This window comes from Bison bison, unplaced genomic scaffold (genome assembly GCF_000754665.1).
Source record: "Bison bison bison isolate TAMUID 2011002044 unplaced genomic scaffold, Bison_UMD1.0 scf7180017864491, whole genome shotgun sequence".
Lineage (NCBI taxonomy): Eukaryota > Metazoa > Chordata > Mammalia > Artiodactyla > Bovidae > Bison > Bison bison.
In genome coordinates, this window is record NW_011495050.1 from 1,472,276 (window position 1) to 1,495,096 (window position 22,821).

Consider the following 22,821-nt stretch of genomic DNA (forward strand, 5'->3'; position numbering starts at 1 on the left):
GAGTTCAACCTTGCTTTTCTTATCATCTTTCTTTTGCAGCTTTGCCAAGCTGAGAAGGATATCAAGAAAGATCAGGCTCATCTCAAGGGCACGGTAGCTACTCTACGTGAAGTGACATCACCCCAGCTTGTAGGGAATCAAGACAGTAGGCACTGCTGATTTCTGGTATTGATCTACATTCCCAGCATCTTGATCATTCTTCCCACTTCCAAATAGATTGCATTAAGTTTGGGTGAGGACTTGATGGATGTTCCACAAATTTATTTTAACAACTCCTGCTTATAACCAGATTATGGGGGAACCCTGGCTCATCAGTGACTAGGCTGTCTTTTGAGAGGAGGTTTTCCCTGGCTGGTAAGTTCCACCCGGCGGCCTCAGAATACTACATTTCACTGATCTGCAATGTGGCTTCCGCTCCATGGGTCGTCCACTGTAAATGCTCTTTTCAAAGCCATGACATTCTTCTTGATGCAGAATTGAGTCCTTTTCACCTCAACCTTCTGAAGCATCAGATGTCGCTCCTTGAAACAAGCTTTTCCCTTGACTTCTATGAAATCACACTTTCCTGCTTTCCTCTGCTTCTCTAGTTACCCCTCTCCCTTCCTGGGTTCTTTCCCTTACATACTGAGGAGGCTCACCACTTTTCACTTAGCCACCTTCTCATTATCCTCTACTTTTCCACAGCTCTCTCAGGGTCAGCTTATCTACATTCATGGCTTCAAAATGTCGCCTTCCAATTCTTCATCAGCCCAGATCTGTCTCCCAGGCTGACCCAGCACCCCATCAGATCCTGTTCTTTGGATGATCCCAGGTTCTCCCTACTAAACGTGTTTCAAGCTGGATCTCTCATCTTCTTCGGCTACCCCACCTCTTGCTCCTAACATTCACCAAGAGATCGCCTCCTCTGCCTTTGCTCATCACCACAGGGAATGGGCTTCCCAGAAGTCACCCTCGTCACTCCTTCTCCTTTATCTTCTCTGTCTATCACCAAGTCTTGTTGATTCTTCCTTCTTCATATTTCTCAATTATGCCCTATATGCATCCCCACTGTGACCACCAAGATTCAGGACACACTCATGGTTTTTTCTGTTTATTTTTTGTTTTTGTCTTGTATACCCAATTATAACTTTCCAATGTTTCAATCATCTAATAGCTCTCCTATAGCCTCAGAAGAATGTCCAAACTCATAACCAGACAGATATGGCTCCTTGATTTCCTGCCAGGCTCTCCAGCTTCATCTCCTACTGCCCTACTGATTCATCATATTGAATTCTATGAGTCAATATTATATCATGACTGAGACAGGAGATCTGGAATCAGAATGATATGGAAATAAGTTCAGCTCTGTTTAAAGTCAGCTAATCCTCAGGTGCCTCAGTTTACTCATCTGTAAAATAGTGATAACATCTCATAGAACTGTGAGAATTACATGAGATGAAGTAAACCTAGTATATGGCACATACTAAGTACTCAATAAATGCTAGCTATTAATACAGCTGTGATAGTTTTTCCCCCCAAAAGACTGTACATTACCTAGGAGTATGGACACTGTTTCAATGATATATTCAAACCATCTATTATGGTTGTTGTTCAGTTGCTAAGTCATGTCCGACTTTTTGTGATCCCATGAACTGCAGCACACCAGGCTGCATCTGTTATGGTACCTAATAAATATATACTGAATAAAAGAATGGATTAAGGAGCCTGGGATAATGCTTTTTCAAAATATTTAATCTTCAGAGTTCTTTGGTCCAACTGTCCCTCCAACCAAACAGGAAAAGAAAAAAAAAAAAGGCTGGGGAAGTAGCTTCAGGAGACCAATCTCCATCTACCTGAGGCAATACGGAACACAAGTTCTTAAAGATAAGTTGGAAAGGTGGTGGAGGTCAGTAAATGTGCACTCAATGGGTGGATGTAGGAATGAGATGCAGTGGGGTCTTCGGGACGATGAGGAAGAAGGAGGCTGGTAGCTCTGGGGTCCATTTCTTCCACATTTCCCTTCCCTTCCCACTAGTGGATGAGGGTCCATGGTGTGTGTTAGGAATGAATCTGCATGTAAGTGCAAAGACCAGAGTCTGGAAGGATGTGTTCCAAACTGCTGAGAGCGCCTGCCTTTGGGGAGGGACTGGGACTGGGCGGGTTTGTGCACCACATGGCTGAATTTTAAAACACGGGTGTGTTCATGTGTTGTGTAATTAAAAAATAACTGGAAAAAAAGGAAAAAAGGGGAAGAGAAAAGAAGAAAAAGAAAAGAGCTTCCTCAGAGAGAAGCTCTGCTCCTGATGTGAGAGGACCCTTCCCTGTGCGCGGTGCCCCAGGCTTACCATTCTGCCGCACAGGAGGGCTCCTCACCAGAGGGCTGGTGGACAAGCTGGTTAGTACCATGGCTGCTGTCACCTTGTCCATGTCCAGCTCCTCCAAAGATTTCCTGGAAAACAGGGGGGACATGGTTCACTGTTCATTCTGCATCTCTGTGCCATGTTACCACACACGTTTACCCCTCTAGATTGTCCCCATGAAAATGCAATGTTTTGTTAGTTTTATTGTACAGATGAAGTCAAAGTCCAGAGGTTAAGTGATTCAGTCAAAACCATATACGACTGATGGTCCAGCAGTTAAGACTCCGAGCTTCCACTGCAAAACAGGTTCAATCCTTGTTCAGGGAACTAAGATCCCACAAGCTGCACAATGTGTCAAAAATTTAATAACAAAATCTGATTAAAATTTTTATATAATATTAGGAAATGTCAGGTCCATCCACTGGTCATTCATCTAACAGGTGTTTATTCAGAGTGAAGCATGGGGCCAGACTCTTCTAGGCATGGGTGATACGTGGTAAACAACACACGTGGCTGGTGAGGAGAAACACAGGATCAGCAAACAACCAAAAAGGGAGAGACTAATTTCCGGTAGTGACACTTGCTATGTCAGGCCCAGACAATGTGACATGACAAGGACCGTGGACAGCTGCACTCAACAGGGGCAGGGAAGGCTCTCTGAGGAGGTGAACTTTGAGCTGAATTATGAAGGAGGAGGAGGAGAAATTGACCCCCAGCAGCCAAGACAGCTGTGCGAAGGCGAGGCATCAGAAATCAGCGCTGGATATTTGGAGAGTGACCTGCTGGTGTGAGAAGGGGAGAGTGGTGCTGAGCTGGTCATGTGGGGTCTTTCAGCTGTGGGATGTGCTTTGATTTTATTCCAGGTGGAACAGGAAGTGACTAGAAGGCTTGAAGCATGTCTAATGATGTAAAATGATTGATATTTTAAAAATCATGACCTGAGCTGCTATATGGAGAATGAGTTCTAGAAAAGGTAGCATAGATGCAGGGAGGCTAGTTAGGGCATAATTGCTAGGAATACAGACGTGGGAGTCTCGTGGACTACGGCGGGGGCAGCAGCAGGTGCCTCGGAGGATTGCCGCTGCACTGGGTGTCGGGGGGAGGGAGAAGAAGGGAACGTGCCCACGTGTCTGGCTTGAGCATTAACTGGACCCATTTACTGCGATGGAGAGGGTGGGAGAAAATGCAGTGAGGGGTGTTTAAACTCCAGTGCTGGCTTTTCCACATTCTACGAGAAGAAGGCTAGGGCATAGGGTAGTTGCTATGCTGTTAACGTGAAGAGCCACTGAGACGAAGAGGTTACTCTGGTTCATTAATTTTGGTCAGCTAACCCTGAATAAAGGTTCATCAGATAATGATCATTGTGAACTGAAGCCGGCTTTTTAAAATTCATTTCAGTAATGAAGTTAGCATTGAGAGGCAAAAATGTATGCATTAATAGTACCCTGACGTCAGATAAATTGTACTGCCTCCTCAGAGATGAATATTTTATTTCAAATGAGGGAAGAGTTGAAGGAGCACAGGAGAGGATTAATAAGTCATATCAATAGAGGAATTGACACTTTGACAAAGGCGGTTTTCATCCACAGCTGTGCTGTATAGTTTGTAAAAGTAATGAACTCTTGAGAGAGAAACTTTATAGGATCGCTTCAAAACAAGAAAGTGAAAAAAGATTTCTGACTTGGAGAAAAATCAAATAGTTCCTGGGTAAGGCACGTTGGGGAACTGCTCAATCAATTTCACCATGAAATTATCAAAATTATTACAGTTTGGCTCTCTGATGTTCACCATAGTGCTGAATTACTGAGCAAAGCTTCCTCTTTCAATCTAAGGTACCAAAATATGGGAATGTTTGACATTTTCTTCTGTAGTTCTTCTCAAAGTACCTTATGCTCTCTCTTGGCAAATTGATGCATCAAAAGACAAATTACTCGATTCAGAAAAAAGTACTTCTGGAAAGCAAGCTTGAGAGCACACAATGAAATTCACTGCACAGAAACTTTCAAGCCAGTTTCATACACTTAGGGAAGAAACTACTCACTCATTTTGCATACCATTAAGAGATTTTACAGTATCTACAATTTATAAGATCCTCACACTTGGGAGTAAAGGTGATCCTCATTTTTTTTTTCCGGAAATGAGACCTCCTGAAACAGCACCAGGGAAAGAATGTAAAGCATCTTAAAGTAATTTTGAGTGTTTTATGTCTCAGTCTTCCCATGTAGTCATGGCCACAGAGGGAAGGGGTTACTGGGGGGCAGTGAAGGAGAAAAGCTTGCTATAGAGACTGTTTCGTATAAGCAGGTGGTGGGGCTCCTTCCACAGCCTGAGCTCAGCTGTCAGGATCACTCCATGCCAGCAGGGGGCGCACCTGAGCAGGCCATGCTGCCATCTCTTCCAAGACTGAATTATGGGAGCTGCTTATTTCTCTTTCCATCTACCAGTCTTCTCTTTTTCTTTTGTTAACAAAAGGTTTAAGAACACAGAAGAGAGTTCCATGAGCCTGGCACAGGGAAATGGCATGACTTCGTAGGGAGAAGGTCCCTTGCCACTTGCCCCCATCCCTAAAGGGACCTGTTACACAGTCATGGTTCTTCGCTCTTCTCTGTCTTGGTTTCAGGGAGCTTCTTTTTTCCTTCCTCAATCTGCTCTGTGGTTTTTTTGATTTTTCACATCTAACATACACATTTATGTTTTATAGGTCTCATTGATAATTAACACAAAAGCTGATTTGTGTGTTAAGTATGAAGATCAATAGAGCATGTATCATCATAAAATAGGCATTTATTTTGCATTGCCAAAAGCTGACATTTCAAAATAATTATTGAGTATCATAAAGCAGATTTCTGATGAGTAAAAAGAGGAATAAATATTAGTATAATCAGGGTGTTTCTGTATTTGGATTACCTTTAAGTTTCCTATCGGTCTGGAAGTTACTAAAAACAACGATAAAAAAAAATCAAAAGAATACATAGCTAATGATTCAGTTAACCTGTATTTCTCAGAAACTATTGTTATCATGCTACATGAAACATTACCAGATGATATGGCCTTGTGCTGAGTTGTGTTTTTGTTTTTATCTTTGTTTAATTTCTTTTGGTACAGTACTATCTAATTACTGATTAATTGGTGCTGTAAATTCAAATCCTTATAATTAAACACGAAGAGATGATATACAAAGTAGAAATTGGAACACTTTGAGAAAATTGCTACAAAGGCCCTCTGGTAGATTTAGAGTTGTTGAGGCAGGGGGAAAAACGTTATCAGTAATACTAAATATTCTCTCCTGTTTGAAACTTAATTTGAGTCTACTGTAGAAAACCTTACTAATCGTATATTTACAAAAGGCTTTTCAATTTTTCTTTTCTCTCAAACTTAGTTGAGTATTAGAAGACTTAATAAGACTTAGAATTATTATTATTATTATTTTTAGAATTATTTTTTAAAAATAGTAATATTCATTGTTACTCTATATGTCAGTGCTCTTGAACCTTTTTGGGCCAGTTTAACCAGGGGCCAGTTTCGTGGAAGACAATTTTTCCATAGCCTAGGGATGTGGGGGATGTTTCAGTATGATTCTCACAAGGAGTGAGCCATCTAGATCCCTTGCATGTGTGGTTCACAGTAGGGTTTGAGCTTCTTCAGTTCAGTTCACTTCAGTCGCTCAGTAATGTCCAACTCTTTGCAACCCCATGGACTGCAATATGCCAGGCCTCCCTGTTCATTACCAACTCCAGGAGCTTACTAAAACTCATGTCCATTGAGTCGGTGATGCCATCCAACCATTTCATCCTCTGCCATCCCCTTCTCCTCCCGCCTTCAATCCTTCCCAGCATCAGGGTCTTTTCAAATGAGTCAATGCTTTGCCTCAGGCAAAGTATTGGAGTTTCACCTTCAACATCAGTCCTTCCAATGAATATTCAGGACTGATTTCCTTTAGGATGGACTGGTTCGATCTCCTAGCTGTCCGAGGGCCTCTGAGAGTCTAATGCTGCCACTGATCTGACAGGAGGTGGAGCTCAGGCAGTAAAGCAAGCGATGGGGAGTGGCTGTAAATACAGATGAAGTTTGATCACTCGCTCGCCACTCACCTCCTGTTGTGTGGCCCAGCTCCTAGTAGGCAATGGATCAATACCACGGCCCTGGGGGTTGGGACCCCTGCTGTATGTGATTTGTCCCTCAGGTTGACCTGGCTTTGATGACTGAACAGGATTTCAAGAAGGGAGAATCACATTTCAGGCAAGGAATTGGGCAAGTCCTTGCCTTGTAATCTGCTTAGGAGTCGTATTAGAAGGATGGGAGATGAGGACAGAGAGCCTGGGCCAGTTCACGGGGCCTCACGTGCCAGGCTGAGTGGTTTGTCATATCCTTATGAGCAGAGGGAAGTCACTGAACCCTCTTGAACCTGGGGGAGAGATAGATGATCAACCTGTATTTTAGAAACAGGTCAAAATGGAACATGTAATGGAAAGGGAAGAAGCTAAAAGTAGGTTGTTTAGCTACTTTTAGTTAAGCCAAAATTCAAACCCCAAGTTATAGACTAAGAGACAACTATTCCTCAATGAACAGATAGTATTTAGTCCTTGAGTACACATTCCCTGTGTATCTGCTAAGGAGGTGTCCTGGGCCTCTCTGGGAGAAGCCGTAAAGGTAATGGTTAAGAGTACAGGCTCTGGAATGAATCAGATCATGTGGCTTCAAATCCACTCTGCCATTACTAGCTGTGTGACCTTGGGTAAATTACTAACATCTCGGAGTCTCTGTTTCTTTATTAGAAAAAGGAAGACAAAAAATAGATCTGTTGAGGGGCTTCCTTGCTGATCCAGTGGTAAAAAATCTGCCCGCCAACACAGGAGACACAGGTTAGATCCCTGATCTGGCAAGATCCCACATGCCACGGATCAACTAAGCCTGCGTACCACCTCTACTGAGCCTGCGCTCTAGAGCCTGGGAGCCACAGCTACTAAGTCCATGCGCCTAGACCCTGTGCTCTGCAGCAAAAGTGGCCACCACAAGGAGAAGCCCCTTCACTGCCACCGAGAGTAGCCTGCTCACCGCAACTAGAGAAAAGCCCACACACAGCAACGAAGACTCAGCACAGCCAAAAATAAATAAAGTTTAAAAAAATAGATCTGTTGAGAAGATTAAATGAGAAAATGTACATGAGTACCAACAGACAGCCTCACTAGAGTCAGGGTTCCATGGGTGTTAGCCATTATTAACCTTCAAGTTCATGAACACGCCCATAGCACATAACCCCCATGAAAGAGGAAAGCGTTAGGTTTCTTCACTTGCTTTTCTTATTCAGCACCAGCATTAGCAGTTGTTGCTTTTCTTTTTGGGTGCGCGCGCGTGTGTGTGTGTGTGTGTGTGTGTGTGTGTGTGTGTGGTGGTGATGGTATTATTTTTCATAAAGACACAGTTGTAACTTCACAAGAGGTGCTCTGAAGGAGGTGGCAACTGTGTAGCGAGGAGCAGCTGCTGGGCTCCTCACTAGTGCCACACAAGGATGTGGCTCATGACATCATGACTCTTGAGGTCCCCCCACAAGCAGCCAAAGCCTCCAGTGACCCTTTGGATTTTATTTCTGCTCTCAGCCCTCATTCCTGCACTACTAGCTATGTGCTCAGGGCTCTTTTCAGTTCAGTTCAGTCGCTTAGCTGTGTCCGACTCTTCGCGACCCCATGGACTGCAGCACGCCAGGCCTCCCTGTCCATCGCCAGCTCCTGGAGTCCATGAGCCCAAACCTCATGTCCATGGAGTCGGTGATGCCATCCAACCATCTCATCCTCTGTCGTCCCCTTCTCCTCCCGCCTTCAATCTTTCCCAGCATCAGAGTCTTTTCAAATGAGTCAGTTCTTCACATCAGGTGGCCAAAGGGCTCTTTTAGTTCCTGGAAATACAGTTGCAAGAAAACTCAGCAGAGACTCTGCCCTCCTGAGCTGTGCTCTGTTGGAGAACCAGACCTTCATCAGACACATGGATAAACATAAATTTAGCTTCCCAGGTGGCTCAGGGGTAAAGAATATGCCTGCCATTTCAGGAGATGTGAGTTTAATCCCTGGATGGGGAAGATCCCCTGGAGAAGGAAATGGTAACCCACTCCAGTGTTTTTGCCTGGAAAATCCCATGGACAGAGGAGCCTGGTGGGCTACAGTCCATGGGGTCACAAGAGTCAGACACAACTTAGTAACTAAACCATCGCCCACAGATGTGACAAATGCCAGGTAGGAGTGTCTGGACTGGGGGCTCCTGGCTAAGGGGAGAGCTCCTAGCTCAGGACTGGAAGGGGGCACTGGCCGTAGCCTCTCTGAGGGTGTAGATGAGCCCAGGGCCAGGCAGTTCGGGAACACAGGCCAGGCTGCCTTCAGAAGCAAGGCTGAGGGCCACGGGGAGGGCCAGCTGGGTCGGGCCTGCGGAGCTCTCTAAGGCTCTTATCTTAAAGGCCTGGGAAGCACTGAGGTGTTTCCAGCAGGGTCGGGTGGGGAGAGGTCAGGTCAAGTTGAGGTGATGCTATCAGATTTACTTTTCAAAAAGCTCACCCTGGCCGCCGTGTGGAAAATGAGTTTCTGGGGTTTGACAACTGATCTTTTATCTGAGGAATTGACTGCCCGGTGACAGTGGCAGCAGGTTGCGGGATACAGCACCTGTGACAGGAAGAGGTAGTCAGGGGGTGTGTGCAGCATCGGTAGGCGCGGCCCCAGGCCCGGGGTCTCCCGCACGGGTGGGTGCGGCCAGCCGGCCTGAGTGCTTGGCCCTGGCCTGTGCCAACAAGCCCGGCTATTGTTCATGCCTCAAGAAGTGTTTTTCTTCTTTTGAAACACGTCATGCCTGAACGCCATCTGCTCGGAGGGTGTGTACAAACACGGTCTCCCCTGGCTAACCCACCAGCTAACAGAAAAGTGTTTTACACCCCAGAGAGCCATAAAAGACATTTATCTGCAATTAAAATGCTGTAGTAAGAAAACGGAAATAAAAATGAATACTACATCCCTTAGATTAGAACTAATCTAGTTCCTTAGCAACCACTGAAATCTGCTGTCTAGACCGAGTTCAATTACTTTTAAAACTTGTGGTAATCTTCAGACCAGGAATAAAGTCTGAAAATTAACTCTCTCCCACTAGAACGGGCACAGTGACATCTCCAATCCTGGAATTCTGCGAGAGCTTTCCCTGAGAGTTTGGAAAACTGGACCCAGTCACTGTTAAATGTGATTAAAAAGCATAAAAAGTTCATTTTCTTTCTAAAGGGATCTTGTAGCAAAGTGGTCCTTTTCCTTCCAGTTTCATTTTAGCTGTTGTTTCCTTCGAGACCACAAGGAAGATGAGAGAAGCTGCCTATTTTATTAAGGTGTCCAGTGGCCTTGATCAAACAAGATGGGAAAATGAGAGCAAACACATCATAATACATGAGGCAACACAGGTCAGTACTTCTGAAACTACCTGTGGGGAAGGATAATTTTAAAGAAATTTCTAATCAGTCATGGATCAATACTTCTGTCAAATACAAGGGGGAAAATGACCCGTGGAAGATATGCATGCTAAGTCCCTTCAGTCATGTTTGACTCTTTTCAACCTCGTGGACTGTAGTCTGCCAGGCTCCTCTGTCCATGGGATTTCCTAGAATACTGGAGTGGGTTGCGGTGTGCTCCTCCAGGGGATCTTCCCGACCCAGGAGTCGAACCCCTGTCTCTTATGTCTCCTGCGTTGGCACACGGGTTCTTTATTACTAGTGCCAGTGGAAGATGTGGTCATGTCAGACTGCTATGCAAATTTCTAAACTGCTGCTTCCTCTCAGTTTCTGTACCCAGATCACTGTGGGCTGATGACAGACTGCAGACTAGCACCGGTCCATGCAGCGCCCACTGAGTATGTGGCACTGGGCAATTGCTCTGACGTCCATTTCACTTTGCCTGAAAATCAACATCCAGTCCCCTCCCTCTTTCCCCCACTTGCTGCTCTGCTCTCCTCGGGTCCTCCCACCACCCTTGTCGCTCTGCACCTTGGGGCCCATGTTCCATCATCAGTGATCCCTTACCCTCCCCCCTCTACTGTATCCGGGCTCTCCTCTGAGGTTAATCCTCTTTTCTGTCAGAGTTTCCTGTCAGTCTCACTGAGGTCAGGCGGGGATGCCCACCTTTGACCTGCCCCCTAGGAGACCATCCCACTTTGCCCTCATGCAGAAACTCTTGGGCTTCTGAGGCTCAGCTGTGCACTTACCTGACTCTCTCCTTCTTTCTGTCTCAGCAATCACCAGCCTTTCTAACAGCACCTCTCTCCCCAAACAGTCATCTAATGTTTTGGCAAATACATTATAGCCATTATTTTTTAAAATAATTTATAATTATAGCTATGATCCTAGGAGACTGATTGAAAACATCCAATAACCTAACTTCTGTGCCCCTAGCCCCCCAGTATTCAGCCTAGTGCTGAGCTTAAGAAAAGACCCTGCAGCCAAGTAGACTGAGGGTTAATTTCCAGCAACTCCATTTACTAGATGAGTGATTTTAGGCAAATCTTGTAGCTTTGTGCAGCTTCATTCCTCTTACATAAACTGGGAATAATAATAATACTGACCTCACAGGGTTTTGGAAGAATTAAATAATTTACGTAAACTATCTGACCTATACTATGCATGCGTGTGAGCATGCATAGTTATGTCTGACTCTTTGTGATCCCATGGACTGTAGCAGGCCAGGCTTCCCTGTCCATCACCAACTTCTGGAGCTTGCTCAAACTCATGTCCCTCAGTTGGTGATGCCATCCAACCATCTCATCCTCTGTCGTCTCTTTCTCCTCCTGCCTTCAATCTTTCCCAGCATCAGGGTCTTTTCCAATGCCATCAAACCATCTCATCCTCTGTCGTCTTCTCCTCCTGTCTTCAGTCTTTCCCAGCATCAGGGTCTTTTTCAATGAGTCAGTTCTTCGCATCTGGTGGTTAAAGTACTGGAGCTTCAGCTTCAGTATCAGTCCTTCCAGTGAATATTCAGGACTGATTTCCTTTAGGATTGACAGTCCATGTTGCTACAAATGGCAAAATTTTATTCTTTTTTGTGGTTGAGTATATTCCATTCTGGGCTTCCCTGGTGGCTCAGATGGTAAAGGATCTGTAGCTTAGACAGTAAAGAATCTGCCTGCAGTGCAGGAGACCTGGGTCAGGAAGATCACCTGGAGAAGGAAAAGGGAACCCACTCCAGTATTCTTGCCTAGAGAATCCCATGGAGAGAGGAGCCTGGTGGGCTACAGTCCATGGGGTGTCAAAGAGTGAGTGACCAACACTACTACTGTTATATTCCATTGTAATATACACTATATCTTCTTCATCCATTCATCTGTTGATAGACACTTAGGTTGCTTCCAGGTCTTGGCTATTGGGAATAGTGCTACTATGAACATAGAGTTTCATGTATCTTTTTGAATTATGGTTTTTGGTAAACAGCAGATACTCTATCTTCCTACATTTTATAGTAAATTAAGGCCACCAGGCATGAATCCTCGCATTTTGCCTCTTTACCTCCTTTACCTCTTTACCTTCTTGAACACTAGGTTCAAGTGTTGCTTTTCCTGGAAGCCATGCCTCCATCTGGCCGACTTCATCCTCCTCCAAGAGCCTGCTCCTTCTTCTGTGCCCACTAGCTTCTTTCTCTGTCCACTAACATGCTTAAGGGTTTCTTCCCACCTGCACTCAGGGTCATGAGGCAGGAATGAATGGGGTAGAATAGGAATGAGGACAGGGGTTGGAGATCCCAAGGGACAAGAAACTCTCAAGGAGGGACAGGCTTATAGCGTCAAAGGCAGTGGAGACCAAGCCCATCAGGACCAACGGAACTAGCAGCCAGGAAACAGAAGAAACTGTAGTAGGAATGGAAGCAGGATTGCTGTGGGTTGAGGAGTGAATGGTTACTAGGAAGTGAGAAATTCAAGGCAGGGATCATAAACGACTTTGGAAAGAAGCTTGGCCATGAAGGGAAGAAGGCTGCTGTTCCTTGAGGAAGTTAGAAGGTATTTGTCTGTCTTCAGATGGATGGGCTCTGTGCTCAGTCACTTCAGTCATGTCCGACTCTTTGCGACCCCATGGACTGTAGCCCGCCAGGCTCCTCTGTCCATGGGATTCTCCAGGCAAGAATCCTGGAGTGGGTTGCCATGCCATCCTCCAAGGGATCTTCCTGACCGGGGGATCCAACTCTTGTCTGCCTGTGTCTCCTGCATTACAGGTGGATTTTTACCCACTGAGCCACCTGGGAAGCCCAAATGGAGTCTAGTGCATTTAAATGCTGACAAGAAAGGGCCAGCAGCATGGAGAGGTTGGAGATCCAGGAGAGAAGGGATAATAAATGGACAAGGTCTTTACTAAGGCTGCATTGTGTGGGGTCCCCAGCTCAAGTGGAATTCACTTTATACACAGGCAGGAGCATTGTCCCTGTAACGAGTGAGCAGGACACTGGTGGCCTGGGTGCAGGCACATGTGTGGTGTGGGCTCGGGGACTTGATGATGTGTCTTTATGGAGGTTTTTTGCTTTAATTCTTTCCTCAGAAGCAGAAATGTTTCTCCGTGGGAAGTGGGGGAGGGGGCCCTGGAGGGCTGAAGGTTTGACATCGCAGTTATGAATAAGGAGAGAGAAAACTGAACAGGACCCCACAAGACAGCCATCAAGAATAGCTCTGCTGAAAGGCGGGGTGGGCGCTTTGAGAGCTGCAGCAAGAGGGTAGGGGGCAGCTGCTGGATTTTCCTGGGGAGTGGGGGTTAGATGAAGAGGTGTGCAGAGAGGGCCGATCTTGGTTTAGGAAATGAGTGAAGGCTGAGGGGCTGAAAGATGGGGGAGCAAATGGAGAGAAACCAGAGATCTTAATGAGATTTATTTATTTATTTATTTTTAATGAGATTTAAATACAAGCGCGGTGGGAGCAAGAGAGAGGAAGGGCTGAAAGAACTGGAGGTCATGAGCAGGCATGAGTACTGGAGATGGAGATTCTAGAGAGAGAGAGAGGAATTGTGGGAGACAGCAGGGCCAGGGCATGGCCGCAGGAGAAGAGCGCAGAGGCGGGGGAGGGATGAAGTCACTGCATCATGAATAGTGAGGCTGCCTATATAATGGTGGCTCATGTCACCCAGGAGAGGAAAGCTGCGAGCAGGTGATGCAAGCCTTTAGTAAAGGGTGAGTGACCAGGATGTCAGGAGAGTCAAGCCAGGGGAGAGGTGGAGGGGCCTCAAGCAGCAGAAGGTTTATGTGGGAGTGGAGGAGCTGACAGCTTGTTAACAGCCGTGGGGACTGGGAGACATTCCTTCTTGTGAGGTTCCCCACCGCCTTTGGGATGAGATTCACACCCTGTGCATGAAGCACAGGCTGGAGACACGTGGTCCTCTCTAGCGGGGTCGCTGCATCTCACCCCCATTTCAGCACAGGTGCTCCGCAGGGCTTCCCTTGTGGCTCAGCTGGTAAAGAATCTGCCTGCAATGTGGGAGACCCTGGTTCAGTTCATGGGTTGGGAAGACCCCCTGGAGAAGGGAAAGGCTACCTGCTCCAGTATTCTGGCCTGGAGAATTCCAGGGACTGTATAGTCCATGGGGTCACAAAGAGTCAGACACAACTGAATGACTTTCATGTTCGTTTTCCACAGGGCAGCTCCCCAGTGGTAACCACACCCTCCTCTCCGTTCCTGTGCACAAGTTAAGCTCTCTGCTTTGGGAGCAAGCTTCCTCTGGGTTCCCCCTCGCCCCGCCTGTCTCACCCTCACATCGTCAGCTCAGTCTCACTCCCTGGAGGCCTGCGGACCCTCGCCCAGCCAGCTGGCTGCCCCAGCGCCTGAGTTGCATGGTCAGGTGCTCGCTCCCCCTCGCCCCTGGACATCACGACTGTCTGACATCTATTGCCAACATGGAGCACAACCAGGCTTAAGGTCAACTCTTCGTGAAGAGTTTTGGGAGGAATCAGTGTCAAGTAGAGGCGGTGGGCAGCGGCCGATGGGTGGCAAAGAGCAACACAGAAAGCCCAGCTGAAGATCTTGTGCCGTTTTCTTCTGCTCATTAGGCCCAGTAATTCATTCAGTTCCTCAAGTGGAAAACAATTTCTCAAAAATTCAGCTATTAAATAAATCATTCACATGAATATTTTTTTCACTGGCTCCAAAGAGTGCTGGCCTGTCTCTGCAGAATTGACGTGGGTCTGGTGTCTAGGCTCCTGCTCTGTATTCACCAAGGCCCGCAGACCCATCAGCGAACTCTGAGATGGCAGCAATAACATTATTAAATAATAAGTTCCAAATCCCCTGAAAACAATTCTGTGTGATGAGCTGGACTTCTGCATGTGAGCAGGCTCCCGGATGTAGCTCCAGGAAGCATTGAGAACACCCCCGATGGCCATTTTGCTGTGTAGGTTTGCGCTTTTGATCGCAGTCAGTGTGTTCTCCCGGAGCCACGAGGCTGGGCTGAAATCCACACAGTTTTCTCTGTACACAAAGCCTTCTATAAACGTGGAGGTGCCCCTCTGGGATGGCCTTTTAGGCAGCAGATGATAGAAGACCAGAGAGGACATGTCAAATCCTCTCTTGTGACAATGTGTGTGTGTGTGTGTGTGTGTGTGTGTGTGTGTGTGTATCATGCCTGTGTCTTTCTGGGTTGATGTCCTTTGTGGCTCTGTGTGTGAAAGCCTTTCTGTGTATCCGTGAATTTGTGTGTGTGTGTCCTGCGTCTGAGTGGGTTGATGTCCTGTGTATGTATGTCTGTGTGTGTCTCTCTGTGTGCCTGTGAGTGTATGAGTGTGTACATGTCCTGTGTATCTTCATGTCTGAGTCTGTGTGGGTTGATGTCCTGTGTGGGTCTGTATGTGAACGCCTTTCTGTGTAGCTGTGAATGTGTGACTGTGTGTCTTGTGTGTGTGTATGTAACTGCGTGACTGTGTCTCTCTAGGTTGATGTCCTTTGTGGGTCTGTGTGTGTTTCTCTGTGTGTCTGTGAATGTGTGAGTGTGTGTCCTGTGAGTGTATCTTCACATCTGTGGGGGCTGGCGTCCTGTGTGGGTCTGTGTGTGACTGTTTACATGTGTGCTCTGTCCACAGAGAAGGGGATGGAAGGAGCTGCAGGTGACTATGGTCCCAGACCCCGTCTCCTGCCCAGAACAGTGGCCTCTTTCTTCCTGGCCTCTGGATGGCCAGATTCTTGCTGACTCTCTCTATTCCAGAAGCATCTGCCTGCCTCTCGGCAATGGCCAGGCAAGGTAGTCAGACTATCTGGAAAGGGCCCACGGATGTTTTAGCGGGTTTTTGCCTGGGCTACTGTCTGTCTTCCCAGGTGGTGCTAGTAGTAAAGAACCCGCCTGCCAATGCAGGAGACATAAGAGATGTCCGTTTAATCCCTAAAGTCGAGAAGCTCTCCCAGAGAAGGGCATGACAGTCGACTCTGGTATTCTTGTCTAGAGAATCCCCATGGATAGAAAAGCCTGGTGGGCTACAGTCCATGGAGTCACAGAGAGTTGGACACAACTGAAGTGACTTAGCATGCATGCATGCTGTCTGTCTGGGCTGTCTGCCAGTCAGTCCCTGAGTTCTAGGGAGCACCTGGCTGGGCAGGGCCTGCCATGTGTGCAGAGGGGGTGGGTCCCAGGCTAATGGAGTTGAAGCTCAGGTCATTCAGGTCAGCTGCAGGTTAACAGGCTGCAGATCACGTGTCACAGTTGTCCTCAAGAAGAAGAGTGTGATCACAATTGTATCTCTCACTCTTACTTTCACATCCAAGTCGGGTCACTCCAGACTTTCTGGTGGGGTTAATTACATTGTTGCTCCAAGGCCTGAAATCCATTTAGGCCTCAATGATAGATATGCAACAAGAAATGAAGGTTTACTCTATAGCACAGGAAACTATAGTCAATATCTTGTAATAACCTATAATAGAAAATAATCTGAAAAATAATAACATGTATATGTATAACTGAACCACTTTGCTGTGTACCTGAAACACTGTAAGTCAACTATACTTCAATTATATATATATATATATATAAAATTCACAAGTTTAAAGATTAAAAAAAAATAATTTCCAGCTACGCTGATGGGAATAACAGTTATTTCATGAGGGCAGTTGGGAAAAAACCAATCGAGTGTTTTCTGGTTTGCCAATTTAGGGGAAAAGTGATTTTTTCCTCTAGAAATTTATTTTTAAAGTGAGGTTTAAAAATACCGTTTTTTATTTCTGTTACTTCTCTTTCCTGAGTGGGTATCATTATTATGCTGGCAAGAGGCCAAAGTGTGGGTGAGGAGTGGCCATTGTAGCTGTCTTACCTAACTTTTTCCAAAGAGAGAGGCTCCTATTGTTTCCAAGCAAGCCGCCCCAAAAGGCTTCTCGGGAACACGAGGAAGGCCCCTCTCCATTGGAGAAAGCAGCTTTGTACACATTGCTGCCCACGTACTCCAGGCACCAGGGTACCTGCCCTGCCTCCCAGGAGTGGCCACTCGAGCTGGGCAGACGAAAGCTGTTAGCAGGTCAATGGGCTGACTCACTCCCCTGCCCTAGGCTGGAGCTGGGGTGGGGAGTAGGGGTGTGGGGTGTGGATATGGAGCTTGTTGTTCTATTTATAAATTTTGGTGTATTTCATCTTTAGCTTGTCTGGGGCCTGCTTGCAGACTTCAGCCGCTTCTGGCTACACCCAGGGCAGGACTGATGTGTGCACCGCCTCATGGACAAACGGGTATGTATGTAAATGAATTACCTCCTTTTTAAACTGCTCATTTCAGATTTGACTTAAAAAAAAGAAAAAAAATGTAATCTTTTTTTCAAAAACATCTTTTTTCTAATAATAGATAATATTTATTGAGCATTTCCAATGCCAAATGCTTATATACATTATTTGAAATGGTCATTTTATTGATATTACTGCCCCATTTACAAATGTGGAGACTGTGGTAATTTCCTAAGGGCACTTGGCCAGTCTGCCGGCCCTGCCTTATTCCAGTTGTCCAATGGGAGCGTCACACCACACACGAATGCCATTTTCATGATCCGCTCTGTAACCTCGTTTGAAATTTGAGACATGCTTGTCACCTTCTATAAGTGCAATATATTGGTGAGGTTAGCATGATCTGTTTTAGAGTACACATTTTTTTCCTATATCACACTTCAAATTATCTTATAATGAAAAGGTTTGCTTTATATATACGGGTGATTCCACATTAATGAGAATACAAAAGTTCAAGTAGACAAAAATAGATTAAATTTTAGGCTTATTCATTTTTAAAGGGGTTTGGCTTTCAAAAAGATTCTCTATGGATTTTCTTTAAATAGAATTCTTATAACAATCTTAAAATATTTTGAATGATTAAATTTCAATTCAACTCATCCACCCAAATTCTAACCTCTACACAAGTACCTGTTATACACTGTTAAGTTGAACCATATGAAATTGCCGATATTCACTCTTTTCTAATATACCAAAGTGGCAGTTTTGTAAGGGTCAATCTGATATCTGCTCTTATCAAACATTTATTTTTAGTTTCAAAGGCTAGAAGTGGACCAGTTTATCCTCAATTTAAATCGATTGTTTGAGATCAATAAGCCAGACAGTGGTTCTTTCCTGAAGCATGTACTGTGGGTAATTTTATTTCTGGACTCGGCTTTTATTAAAGATAATCTCCTATTAATATAATTCAAGCAAGCTTCAGTTCAATATCTACTATGTGAAAAACACTTCTTTAGGCAGAACTCCTTGCCCCACACCTCATCAGTGTTCTACATGAGACACTTGGAATGTCCAGATTCTGGGAAAGGAGTGGGAGCATCTACATTGCCCTCTAGAGGATTCTCACACACACAATATCACTGGCTCTGTTGGCTGAATTCTCTTCTTTATATTTTAATCATGTTAACGATATATGTTTCTGTCACTTCATATACCTATTATTTGGTGACAGATCAATTCAAACTGTCAGTTATGAACCTTTTCCCTTGAAAATGATAATTCTATCATTCTTAAATGTGTTCATAACAGTACAATCTGAGCACTATGAAATCAAACCTATTTATTGAACACCCAAAGTCTGAACAATTGCACATTTTAATTTGTGTACTTTGTGTATGAGGGAACATGACTTCCCCAAAGGAATAAGCAGGAGAAACTGATATAGTTAGGAACACAATGCCAAGGTTACTGCTGGACATAGCAGATCAGTGACATGGCTGGATGGCTACTGGCCAGGGCATATCCAGTTTCCTGTAATAAGAGGTGGATGAATACAGGCTAGGAATGCCATAGAGGGCTTAGGCTGAAGCCAAGAGAGGTCCACAGTGCCAGAGAAGTAAAGCATTGTAGCTACTATTTCACGTTTCTTCTGAAAACAATATAAATGGCTTATAAGACTAGGATGCTGGAATTAATATTTAATGTAAAAAGCATTACTGAAAACAATTGTGTAGCTATCAGGTATAAATAATAATTTCCACCTCTGCTGGTAATTTTTTACTCATTTAGGTTGTCACACTACCGTAGCAGCAGTTTATAGGTGCACTTAACTCTAATGGCACATTGATTAAACTATGGTGGAATTACCCATTCAATATATCTTTCCATTCTGTACTATTATGAAGTTCTAAATATTTCAAATGCAGATAGACCTCTATTAGTCAACAGTTCAGCAGCTACCTGTCTTCTTTCCTCTTTTTTGAATCATTATGAAGGCTTATACATTTACTTTTCTGCATACTTGAACCAATAATCTTATGAAAAGGAATTAACACACATACAGACTAAGAATCTGGATTTATTTGAAATCTGATGAGAAAATGAGCCAATTAAAATGAGTATAAAAATATGGAGGATAAGAACCCTTTGACTATGACACATTACTGACTCTGTGAACATTTCTTTTCTTGCTTGGTATGTCATATCTATGAAGGTTCATCCAGCACAGACAGAAATAAGCCTCTGCTTTCATTCGTAGGCAGGTAAAACTTCTAGAAGTTCAGAGAGGGAGTAATAGCTCTGTGTCAGTCTGAGTGCTTCCAGAAGCAGTCACCAAGACAAGAGCAGCTCTGTAAGTTTACTTATAGAAGACTCCCTGGGAAGATGCTATGAAAGGAGATGGGCTGGGAGCACGGGAAGGTGGGGGAGCCTGCCCCTATCCCCAAGCCAGGTCTGACACCTGTGAGGAAGGAGTAAGGACAGAAGATTGGGTGCTAAGTCACTTCAGTCATGTCTGACTCTTTGAAGCCCCATGGACTGTACCCCCTCCACCCCCAACAGGCTCCTCTGTCCTTGGGATTCTCTAGCAAGAATACTGGAATGAGTTTCCATTTCCTCCTCTAGGGGATCTTCCAGACCCAGGGATCGAACCCTCGTCTTTTACATCTCCTGTATTGACAGGCATGTTCTTTATCACTAGAACCACCTGGAAAGCCTGAGGATTGTGTAGGAAATACTTGGGATCAATTCAAAGAAAGTCTCAGCTCAAGCTGATGGGGTCCTGAACAAAGGTTGCCCTTTAGAGGAGCCCCAGGTCAGGCAGAATGGCCCACCTCTAGGAGCCCTGTTGTGCCAGGTCCTTGGAGGAGGGCAGCCCAGGGGAAGCGTGGTCTTACCAGCTGCAGTGGATTCAAAAGAGTGGCCTTAAGAGGCTGGCTGGCCACTGTGTTCCCCGAAGGTACAGCTTCTTTTGAAAGGAGATCTGAGTGGTGTACTTCCATGCCCTCCACAAGTACTGTTTCTTTTTGGTGACTATGCAATTTAACACAGGGATCTTGTTTCTTTCAGACAAAACTAAAAAATCCCCTGGTTGGACACCTTCCTCAGCTTTCTTGGGATACATTCCTGGAGGACCAGCTGGGTGCCTGTGTTTTCCTGATGAGGTACAGGTTATACTTGCTGTCATGGTTCAGAAGGCTGAGCACTGAAGAACTGATGCTTTTCAAACTGTCGTCCTGAATAAAACTCTTGAGAGTCCCTTGGACTGCCAGGAGATCAAACGAGTCAATCCTAAAGGAAATCAACCCTGAATACTCGTTGGAAGGACCGATGCTGAAACTGAAGCTCCAAGTTTTTGGCCACCTGATGCAAACAGCTGACTCCTTGGAAAACACCTTGATGTAGGGAAAGTTTGAAGGCAAAAAGAGAAAGCGGGTGACAGAAGATAAGATGGTTGAATGGCATCACCAACTCAATTGACATGAATCTAAGCAAACTCTGGGAGATGGTGAAGGACGGGATCCTGGCATGCCGCAGTGCATGGGGTTGCAAAGAGTCAGACTTGAGTTGGCAACTGAATAACAGCAAAACATGGTACAGAGGAAAAAGACAGTCAAGTTAAATAAAGCATCTGGAAGGATTTCCTGTCTCCAGAACTGTCCGAAGATCACTCTGACATTTGCCCAAGCATTTCCTTTATTAGGGGCTTCCCTGATAGCACAGCTGGCAAAGAATCCGCCTGTTCTTGAGCTTCTCTTGTGGCTCAGCTGGTAAAGAATCTGCATGCAATGCAGGAGACCTGGGATTGATCCCTGGGTTGGGAAGATCCCCTGGAGAAGGGGAAGGCTACCCATTCCAATATTCTACCTAGAGAATTCCATGGACTATACAGTCCATGGGATACAAAGAGTTGGACACAACTGAGTGACTTTCACTTGCCTTTATTATAACTCCTTTGGATTGTGGTCCTACTGGGTCAAATCCAGGGTATAACCTACCTCCTTAAATCAATGACAATAGTTAACACTTATGCAGCATTTGCTATATGCCAGCTACTGCTCCAACCTTTACTTTCATGAACTCAGTTAATCCTCAAAATAAGTCTGTGAGGCCAATATTATCATTACCTCCAATTTTAGGGATGAGGAAACTGAGGCACAGAGAGGTAATGGAAAGTAAGTAAGTGGGTACTGGATTCCCATCCAGGCAGGGGGACACCACCATATGTGTTTCTGATTGAGTGTCTGTGTCCTCCCCAAAGTCAGTGTGATGGTATTAGGAGGTACAGCCTTTGGAAGTACTTAGGTTTAGATGAGGTTATAATGGTGGAATTCTCCATTCAAGAATACTGGAGTGGGTAGCCATTCCCTTCTCCAGGGGATCTTCCTGACCCAGGGATCTAACCTGGGTCTCTACATTGCTTATAAATATGATATTCCACAGCCTGAGCTAAGACAGTGTTTCTACGCAGTATGCTAGGGAAAGAGGTGCGTAAGACCTCAAGTGGACAGGGTGGCAGACATGTGAGTGTAGTTGGCCACAAGCTGGAGACCAGTGACACGCTCACTGTACAAGCTGAGTCAGCTTGGTGGCAGGGAGGGAAAGGGCCCACCCTGGGGAACTTGGGCTACACAGCAGCATTGCCAGGCAACGCCCGGAATCTTAGGCCAGGAGGAACACCACTCTTCCTGGTACCTCCAGTGCTGGTTCCTAGTGTGCTTTTGGCCACAATCCGAATTACTTCACGAGCTGTGTATGTTCCAGCTTTCTAGTGACAGATGTCAGAGACTATAAGCAACTGGGAAGATAGAAACTGACAGTAGTACTGAAGACAGCGACAGTTTGGATAGCAGCAGCAGCAGCAACAGAAGTGAATAGTAGCAAATAGCAACAGTCTCACGGTGGTGGGACTCATGATGCTTTGGTCGCATACAAAGAACAGAGAAACCCACTGTGAATGGCAGGGCAGGTGTAAAGTTTGAATCAGGAAAGAAGAACGAATATACACATGAGCACAAGATTTTGTATATTATTTCAGTGAATTGATAGATAGCTTGAAATTGATCCACAGCCTCCAGCAGGTTAAAAACTGTTTTAAAGACACTTAAGAGAGAACCTACTGAGCTTAAAACATATAATCTGTCTTTAAATAGCCCTGTGCTAAAGGGCAGAATATAACTAATTTTATAAGGAGTCCCAGGGGATTGTGGAAACCTACAACTACTGAGGCTCAGATTTTTTATCTTTTATGTTGGTGAAAGTAAAAGCGTGGGGCCACAGATACTGAGCAAATGATATAACTTCTGCAAAAGCAATTTATGCCCGATTCACCCATTATAGGAGAAGGCAATGGCACCCCACTCCAGTACTCTTGTCTGGAAAATCCCATGGGTGGAGGAGCCTGGTAGGCTGCAGTCCATGGGGTTGCAAAGAGTCAGACACGACCGAGCAACTTCACTTTCACTTTTCACTTTCATGCATTGGAGAAGGAAATGGCAACCCACTCCAGTGTTCTTGCCTGGAGAATCCCAGGGACCGGGGAGCCTGGTGGGCTGCCGACTATGGGGTCGCACAGGGTTGGACACGACTGAAGTGACTTAGCAGCAGCAGCAGCACCCATTATATTGATAAATTCTTGAGGAGAGAAATATGCACGTAGATAGAGGGGAGGCAGTGAGGTAATAGCTCACAGCTCTCCATCTTCCCTACTGATGTTTAGTGATAGTGGGTTAGACCACACACAGCTTCCAAGCCACTTCAAACTGCAATGGGAAATACAGTGAAGGCAGCCCCTTTAGTCTTTTTTTTTTTTTTTTA

General features: G+C 45.3%; 1 protein-coding gene across 1 annotated transcript in view; it reads right to left on the bottom strand.

Annotated features, from left to right (window-relative positions):
- ZNF704 (zinc finger protein 704) overlaps window positions 1-22,821 on the bottom strand; it is a 244,362-nt gene that overhangs the window by 43,576 nt on the left and 177,965 nt on the right. The window contains exon 3 of the mRNA XM_010863398.1: window positions 2,325-2,428. Coding sequence (XP_010861700.1) covers window positions 2,325-2,428 — 104 coding nt within the window. The remainder of the gene's footprint in view (window positions 1-2,324; window positions 2,429-22,821) is intronic.